This window comes from Mytilus californianus, unplaced genomic scaffold (genome assembly GCF_021869535.1).
Source record: "Mytilus californianus isolate M0D057914Y unplaced genomic scaffold, xbMytCali1.0.p SCAF_18, whole genome shotgun sequence".
Lineage (NCBI taxonomy): Eukaryota > Metazoa > Mollusca > Bivalvia > Mytilida > Mytilidae > Mytilus > Mytilus californianus.
In genome coordinates, this window is record NW_026262666.1 from 1,851,205 (window position 1) to 1,861,100 (window position 9,896).

The 9,896-nt window shown below is 34.8% G+C and overlaps 1 protein-coding gene across 3 annotated transcripts in view; it reads left to right on the plus strand.

The window, feature by feature from the left end:
* LOC127726517 (balbiani ring protein 3-like) overlaps positions 1-4,336 on the plus strand; it is a 47,615-nt gene extending 43,279 nt beyond the window's left edge. For all 3 annotated transcript variants that reach the window (XM_052233884.1, XM_052233886.1, XM_052233887.1), the window contains 2 exons: positions 1,782-1,907; positions 4,223-4,336. In XM_052233884.1, coding sequence (XP_052089844.1) covers positions 1,782-1,907; positions 4,223-4,280 — 184 coding nt within the window. In that variant the 3' untranslated portion in view covers positions 4,281-4,336. The remainder of the gene's footprint in view (positions 1-1,781; positions 1,908-4,222) is intronic.
* Positions 4,337-9,896: the final 5,560 nt, after the last annotated feature.

Here is a 9,896-nt window from a genome sequence, read left to right on the forward strand (position 1 = left end):
TATTTTTTTCGATTTCTGTTATAGTTCAACGAGCCAAAGTTGTATGCAAAATTTTAGCGAAATCTGTGACATAGGCTATTTACTGTTCCTTGACCTTAAATGTAAAGAGTGAGAAGAATGGGAGGAAGACAACGAAGCAATCAATGTCAACTAACGTATTGAACAGATATATCATGTTAAGGAGGGATATTTGCGAAAATACCAGTCGAGAGAATGTTAAATTTCGCGAGCCGTAAGGCGAGGGAAATTCATTCTCAAGACTGGTATTTTTCGCAAATACCCCTCAAGAACATGCTATATCTGTTTAATCACACCGAATGTTAACGTACAAAACGCATTGATGATCGTGACATTACAAGCGTCCAGTCGGATAGAGTATTTTTTGGCAAATACCACGGCAGAGAGGGTAAGAAAGGCATATCCTTTTTGCATATACCCCGGCGCTGTTAAAAATGAACGATATTCATTTGATAAAAGTAAATTGGTGAAAAATACACTGGCTATCAACCAATCAAAACCCAGGATTCTTACATAAGGTGTAATTATGCATTAAATCCCTCATGCAAAGTTACTATCAAGATGTTAATTAAAAATAAAAGTGTAATTCATTACTTTTTCATTTCGAGATAAAAGTACAGCCTACATGTATTGTGTCGTCAAACGCCAGAAACACGACGGAACCTACTGCTCCATTGACTTTGTTCAATAACACCAGGAACAACTACTCATAACGTAACGTCATTTGGTATCGTGTTACATTAAAAACGTCGTAAGCGTGTTACGTTAGGTAACGCCAGAGGCGGATTTAGGGGGGGGCAGGGGGCCCGGCCCCCCATTTGTGGGAAAAATTTAGTTGATTATATAGGGAATCACTGAGGCATGATGGGAGCGGGCCCCTCTTTAATAGGTAGCCAGTGGGCCCCAACTTATGAAAATTTCTGGATCCGCATCTGGACGCCAGTATCTTGCGACGTCTCATCGTATACTCTTAACGTCCAGTGGCAAATATGTCATGCATTTTCATGAGAGAAGAAATTTACAATTAATATAATAGGTAGGTTATGCAAAAAGTGAAGGGCAAGATTTTTGGACTGCAATTGGATAATTGGGGTACGTTAGTTAGGGGCTGAAATGTTGCCTTGCAACAGGCTACTTACAAACTACTTAACAATGACATAATATCAGTTTCTGTTGAAACAAATATTCCATATGTTTATATTTGTTCCAATAGAAATAATATTCCAGAGTATTTATTCCATTTGGAACTTACATTATGAAGGGACGTCTATTTTATGAGAGCTGTTTTCTACTGTTTTGCAATCTAAGATTATGCTGTTGATGCCAGATCTCTTGAATAAGGGATGCTATGTTGATATAGTAAGTAAGCCAAGGTGACCTACATATTGTGTATTTGTGGTAATATGTAGCTTATGATTTTGCTTAGTACTGGTCCAGTAATGATTTTCTTAATTTCTAGCAAAACGCATAAATATATGGATATATTATATCTATATTTATACAAACCATTCTTAAATTGTCCGTTTATAAATTTAGAACTTAGTATGAAACTAAGGTTTAAACTCCCTCAGGCAAAGTTCACCTTAGATGGATTTGGCTATTATTTATAATAGGTCATTTTTTGTCATAAAGCTCTTTAACTTTTTCGTTTTTTATACAACATTGGCTTTCAAATAATCAGCTTTCAGCGTTCTTGATCAAGGGAAATTATGAAAAGCGCTTCGGACGCATCAAATTTATAGTGTTGTTTTCGTTTTTTATAGATCGATAAAAGTAGAATGTACTGGCAGATGTCCGTGTAAAAGGCACTGTGAATGTCCGTATATATACAACCCAGTATGTGGTGATGATTGGAAAACATATTATAATGCGTGCTGGGCAAAATGCGCGTAAGTAAAAATTTGAGGACTAGTGGTCTCTACTGGTAAACCTAGTAATTGACGTGAAAATTTTGGGCAAATTTGGTCTATATCAAATCTCGATAAAAGAAGATGTATACTATACTGAGTGCCAATGAAAACGCAACACTAAGTTTTTTAGAAATAACATTTTTATACAAAATAATATTTTCTATATAGTAATTGTTAATGACAGTTAAAGGGTTTATCTAAAGATAAAAGTCAAACAAAAATGTTCAATTGCCACGATTCGAATGCAATACGGTTATGCATCACAACGCTACAGTTCACTAACTCACAGTCTCATTAACGAATGTGTCCACCGCGTGCTGCAACGCAAGCTCTACAACGACGTGGCATTGACCTGACCAGACGTCGGATACGGTGTTGTGGAATGTTTGTCCATTCTTCCCGCAATGCAATTTCGAGTTGGCGCAACGTAACTGGTGGTGGCTGTCGTCGTCTTACGGCTTGTCCAATTTGATCCCATAAGTGTTCAATTGGACTCAATCCGGCGAAAAGGCTGGCCATGGTAATGTCTGAACATGGATGGTTGTTGTTGATAAACGCAGTTATGAGTCGGGCGGAGTGTGCACGAGTGTTATCTTGCTGAAAAAGATTAACATCTTGATGCCTAGCCATAAACGGTATAACGGTCGGCCGTAAAACTTCATCAATGTTTTTGAGCGTTTAAATTGCCATTGATAGTGATGAGCGGAGTTTTATGGTTGAATGATATTCCTCCCCATACCATGACACTACCACCACCCCAACGATCTGTCTCTTGGATACACGAATCTGCATAGCGTTCTCCTCTTCGTCTCCACACACGAGTTCGTCCATCACTACGGCGAAGATGGAATCTTGATTCGTCCGTCCATAAGACAGTTGTCCATTGCCCGTGTGACCATCTCTGACGCTGTTGTGTCCATCTAAAGCGATTTTGGCGTCGTACTGCTGTCAGCATGTTACCACGGAAAGGCCTCCGTGCCCTTAATCCACTGCTGCGCAAACGGCGTCTTACCGTGTTTGCTCCAATTTGTCTCTTATGGACGCCGACAGTCTCCCGTGCTGTTTGGACAGCCGTACGGAACTGATCTCGCAGATGCTGAAGACGAATGTATCGGTCCTGTTGGGCAGTAGTTGCTCTCTGTCTTCCGGGACGTGGTTATCATTCAAAGACCCAGTTTGGTTGAATCTTTGGATAAGTCTGGTAATTGTTGAGGCTGAACACTGCATTCTGCGTGCAATTTCACGACTTGAAATGCCTCCTTGCACCATGCTCCAAACTTCATGTCTCTGGTTGTCTGAAAGTCTTGGCATCTACGCCTTAGTTTATTGCAGTGGCTTACAAAAAAGGATGGGAAAGTTAAATTCTTAAGCGAGGCTTTCCAAAACACACAATTAAAAAATCACTCGTGCGAAAAATAGCGGTGCACTCGACTCACCCCCTTTTTCTGTAACCAAGCACGTAACTTTTTTTTCTAAAATCATTCAAGCGTAAAGTTGTCGAAAGAAGTCTGACGATTCATTTTCAAACCGATATAGGTAATCATTTTAAAAAAAATATTTATATATTTTAAAATATTTGAAATTTACAAGTGTTGCGTTTTCATTGGCACTCAGTATATATTACGATATAAGCTAGGGTTTTTTATAAACATGTTATGATTATCATGATTATAGGATTAATTCATGTAATAGAATATTTTTCACATAATGTTTAAATAAAAACATTACATTCATAGTAATTTGGTACATCGCAATATTTATATTTTAACCATTTTTTTTTTTGATATCGTGAGGTTTGTACCTAAGCTTTGTTGTATTTAACCTATAAGGCAGTGAGGTAAAAAGGTGGAAAAGGAGGGGGCGGGAGCAATTACTTTTTTATATTTCATTTTCCAAATATATTTTCTGCCGATTTAAAAACCATCTATTACAATCAATAATAAGATATATATTCGCCTTTAACATTTGATTGATTGATAGATTGTAACGTCCAGTGGCAAACGTTTTATGCTCTTTGGTCGGGTTGTTGTCTATTTGACACATTCCCCATTTCCATTCTCAATTTAAGTATCATATATAAATGTCCAAGACGAGACCAGATTAATAAAAAATACAATACGTAGGTCTTGTAACGGGGGTCTTTTGGAATTAAGGGTGGGAAATTTAGACTGCCACTTGAAATAATGATACATTAGGATCTTTATTTTATTATATTCTAATTAGATTAATGATAAAAAGATATACTAGTAACTTGATTTGTATGCATTTATCATTTATTTACTGTAATTTTTCAGAGGTGTACTTGTTTCCTGTTATAAGCAGTGTCCATGTTGGGAGGATCATTTCTATTGAAATGGGATAAATAAAGATATATACTTAGCTCTGCTACACTTTTATCATTGTCTTGTATAGATAAATGCCTGGGATTAAATGTTGTCAAAAACTGGACAACTGCAAAATGAAAAATCCTTTAAAAAAAGTATTTATTAGTAAATATTTGAAGTTTTTTTTTCGATATTAAAAGTTTGGTAAATGAAGATGAGACAGCCACTAAACGAAACAAAAAAAAATATATTCTTATCATGATCTAATAAAATGTAGATCTGACATGACACGAGCAACAAACAAATATAACGGAGCACAGAGAAAGTTTTAAATCAGATTGGGACATATCAAAATTCAAACTTTTTTTCAGCGGATTTAAAACAAAGCAAAATCTTACTTTTTAAGACCCAAAAGTCTTCACCGACTTAACCCCCTGATTTCCTGACCCATTGCAATTGCAGACAAATATAGAACACAAATTTGATATGAAAAAGTTGACACCGGTCAACTTTTTTGCTTAAAAATTGCAATATTATTTTGATTTCAAATTTTTCTCTCATATATTCAAGAAAACTTTTTTATGCTTTATGTTTTATTTGAAATACCCATTCCTGACAGTAACTGATCACAGTTCACGTCCATGATTGTTTAATTGGATTAACAAGACCGTAATTAAGTAATCTCACTTAGTCCCTAATCAAATTAACACACATAACTATGAATGAAAGAAGGAATAAATAATACTCACATTCAGTATATTGCATTCAAATTTCTCAATCCTTTCAGCTATTTACATATACTGTCTGCTTTTAATGTTGTGTTCGGATATCTTTATTGTCAATAATAATAAAAAGGTAAGTATTAATATATTTTTATGCGTATTAAGGTTTGTTAAGTTGACACTTTTCTGGTCCATTTTTTTTTACCTTAATTTTTCTGAAATCTTTTAAACAAAGTTAACGATTGAAATTTGGTATGTTCCGAATTTATAATAGTTGATCCGTTCTGAAAATAATTTTTCCAAATATAATTTCTAACGATCAGGTCATTGGTAACGGCAAAGTTGACGGTGGTCAGGTAGTGTTTTTACCCTTTAAAATATTTTCGTTGGCTGTTATTTGGTCTAAATGAATAAGTATTTTTTTTATAATTATTTAAATTTCTAACTATGAAAATAAGAAGATGTGATATGATTGTCAATGAGAAAACTCTCCACATGAGACCAAATGACATGAACATCATCAACTATAGGTCACCGTACGGCCTTCAACAATGAGCAATACCCATACCGCATAATCAGCTATAAAATGCCCCGAAATGACAAATGTAAAACAATTCAAACGAGAAAACTAACGACCCGATTTACGTACAAAATATTGAAAAAAAAATGATATACAGCAACAAACGACAACCACTGAATTACAGTCTCCTGACTTGGGACAGGCACATGCAGAATATGGCGGGGTTAAACTAGTTTGTTGGTGCCAACCCTCCCCAAACCTGGGATAGTGGTCTATATACATCAAGAAGAAAACAATAATTTTCATTTTCTGTCGGTCAGGAAATTACATTTAAGTGTAACCCGCACACATCGCAATTACTCAAAAAACAGGGCGAAGATTCCAAAAAGGCAACACAAAACCAGAAGTCCAGTAAAAGAGACAAAACCAGAGGTCCAGTAAAAAGTAAAATAACAAAAATACCAAACTCCAAGGAAAATTCAAAACGGAAAGTCTTTTATCAAATGGCAAAATCAAAAGCTCAAACACATCAAACGAATGGAAAATAACTATTATATTCCTGTCTTGGTACAGTCATTCCCTTATGTAGAAAATGGTGGATTAAATCTGGTTTTATAGCTAGCTAAACCTCTCGCTTGTATGACAGTCGCATAGAATTCCATAAAAGAGACAAAACCTTGGAAAACACAAGATGAACGACGAAAAGAAGAGCAACAGTCCACAAAACGCTACACAGAAAACTAAAAGATTGAACAGCATGAACCACACTAAAACTCTTGGGTGAACTTGATTGCTCCGGAAGGGACCAACAGTTCAAGGTTCACCAGTGACACCACCGTGTTATATGCTATAACGAATTCTGATCAATTTGTTTTTTCAACAACATTCTAGCTTTTATGAAGGCCAGCTACATTTCAATTTTGGTAAGCCTTGTTGCATTCCTGTATTTTTTGCACTTCTCGCGATAAGTCAAGTATGTTTTACCTAATCACGTGAAATTTTACACGATGTTAAGAAGGAAGGATACAATACCAAAGGTGCAATAAAAAAACATAATTTCTAATAGAAAAGACCAACATACCAACAGACATACAGCAGTAAAAAAGACAAACAGAAAATTAAAGATCGTGTAACACGAACCCCACCGAAAACCGAGAGTGAACTCAGATACAAGTATTCATATATCTTGTATAATTTACAATTGCTAAATATACCCCCGCTTAGTAGGAGGAAGGTATACTGGATTTCGTCTTTTCGTCTGTCCATCCTATGAAAGTTACGTCTCATTTTTCAAAGGAACCGCGAATCTTCCTGAAATTTGGTATTCAGCTTTATTGGAGCATGTGCTACCGTGTGATGCGTTTTCACCCTCATCCCTTGTCACAAAAATCTCGAGAAATTACTAATATCATTAAAAAACGTGAACAAACAAACAACCATGATCACTTTTACCGTTTACTTAGATTACGTAAGCATAGTAAGTTCTGATGTGTATAGTATGTTTAGAAATATCTTTATGATCAAACCAGAATATGCGTACTTAATATCTGCAGGTATATTTATACAACAGTCATAAAATTCTATGTAAAGAACACTTCAAAACGTTTTTTCCCACGACCTTTTCAATGAATCATTAATACTTGATAATAAATTTGTCATTGTTAAGTACTTTTTTTCCTTCCCAAATACCGGATGGACTCTCTCGTCCATAGTTGAGGGAAGAAAAGGCCTTCATCATCTTGCGTCCAGTACCCCCCCTTTTCACTGCCCTTACCTTCAAATGAGCCTTAACATTTAATTGCCATTCGTCATATCATAGAATTGATCATGACCTACCGTTTCGTTTAACGCAGGTAATTGTTCATTGTTACTCTTTTATCGTTATATGGGATACTCCATTCTCACCCTCATAGTTGCACATTTATAAATATACATAACAATATGACATATTTCCGCACTTTCACTCTCAGATACAACTCTTCTGAGTGAGCCTTAAATAAGCCTTAGATTTATAAGGTTTTTTGTTTTTTGCTTGTTTTTTTCTTCTTCTCTTTTTCGACTTTATTTTTGATGGGACGTTCGATGCTGATTGGACCAGATTAAAATTTTGAACTATGGAACTCCACTGAAAGTCTCAGTTATTCAGCATGATAAATGCACGAAGAAACATCCGTTTTTCTGAATAATGTAACTTTCTGAAAAAAAAAATCTATGGACCCTTTCCTAGGTTGATTCACAGTTTTGCCAATTTAAACATTAATAAAATAAGGAGGCGTAGTAGGATTCATTGCCAATCAACAAATATCCACCAAAGCCTAAATGACGAAGAATTAGGCAACTATAGGTCACCGTACGACCTTCAACAATGAGCAAATCCCACACCGTAAAGTCAGCTATAATACATGTAAATGACCCTGACATGACAAAATGTGAAACAATTCATATACTGAATTCCTGCTCGATATATTTGCGTGTCCATCTGTATGTGTACTACATGAACCTGATAGTAGCATGCCATAAAACAAATCCCGTAACTAGTAGTAAACTAATTCAAATTTTAATTCGCACAAAAAATATTTTAAAATATTGATAAACAATGATTTGTTATAAGAACCATAAATTACACAAGTACTATAAACATCGTTTATTATATGTGGGAATATTATGACGAATGTCAGAGGTTTGGCAATTCTATCATAAATAGGTGGGAAATTGTTTATCTTTATATTTTGGAAACTTTTAGACAAGGTAATGTACTATGCAGTCTGATGAAAATCAGGTCTCTCACTCGCCTCAGCTCGGCATCAAAACTTATGCAATAAAGTGAGAGACCTGGATTTAATCACATTTTAATATGATATTGAAGCTTCTTTTTATATTTGTAAGATATGATAACGCAATGCGTTTGTCTGTATCAATTTGAAATATTTAGTTTATAAAATGAAAAAAGGGAGATTTTGGTGTACATTGATGACATAGCAACCCAACGACACCACAGAAAAACCAACAGAAATCACCAAGTCAATACACGGTCTTCAACAATTATAGATAGGTGGCTGTGCATTATGCCGAACTCTAAATTTTGCCTTGATTAAATGTTAGAAATGTGCTATTAAAGCCTCGAAAATACTTTCCCTTTAACGTAAATACGTGTACATGTATACAATTTCATTTCATGTTCTTTCATGTGCATTTCCCCCTATCATAAAAACTTCACAACTAGAAAAATCCATTGATGTGTAGTCATAACTAGTACCGAGGAACGGGTGTGTCGCTAAGAGTTATGGAAGATATTCATGATCATCTCTGACACAGATTTTCCGTAACGGTAAAACATTTCCAAAAAATGCCGGTACAGAATTTTCAAAGAGGAGACTTCAACTTAAGCATCAAGAACCAATAGAAGTTGTAATAATTAAAGCAGTCTGAGCGTGCATTTATTTCTTTAGTACTCAGAATTTTCTTACTTATTTTAACGTATCAAATTATATAAAATTATTACATTGGTAGCATTGAATTACATTGATTTCCCAGTCTAATAAAAACCGATAATTTCACATGTGAAATAATATACAATTACTGTCTTTTGATGAGGTAAATGTGTGGTTTTATTGACTTTTGAAAAACTGATATTCACTGAGGCCAACGGCCGAAGTGAATGTCACTAGGTTTTTCAAAAGTCAATTAAACCACATATTTACCGAAACAAAAGACAGGAATTGTTTTATTCCATGTTCCGAGCGAGAAAAATATGTATAAAATAACAGTTATTTACCAAAAACCAACTAAACGTCAAACATTGTATCGTTATTATACACGTAAAAGCACGCGACGTTTTGCGCGGTGAATATGCTTTTTCCGCAGGTGAATATGCTTATTTATTCAAAATCCCATTCATATAGAAAAACCTACTAAAGTTCTATCAATATGGAATAAACGTGGTTATTTCACTCTCTGACGTCATACAACGATAGGCGTTGTCAAGACGTCGATAACGTCGGATCAAAACAAATTGTGAATGTGTAGAAAAAAGATATAGTTCCTTACATTTTCTACATTAATTTCATTAAAAAAGCCATTTGCCAATGTAATAAAAAGAATAACTAATCAAAGAATTCAAATATCGAAAAATATTCAACTCGTGACTGAACAACACTGATTATTAACTCATGCGCTACGCGCATTCGTGAATTAATGTGTTGTTCGGTCACTCGTTGAATATTTTTCTCTATTTGAATTCTTCGATTAGTTATTCTATAATTATTTTTATGCTAAAAGAGGATTAAAGGTAAAAGAAAGTAGTATATTTGCGATTAATAATTATACAAAAAACGACGTAACAAATTCACGTAAGAAAATTGAATAAAATTTCACAAGACTTTAAATACCAATTCGATTTGAT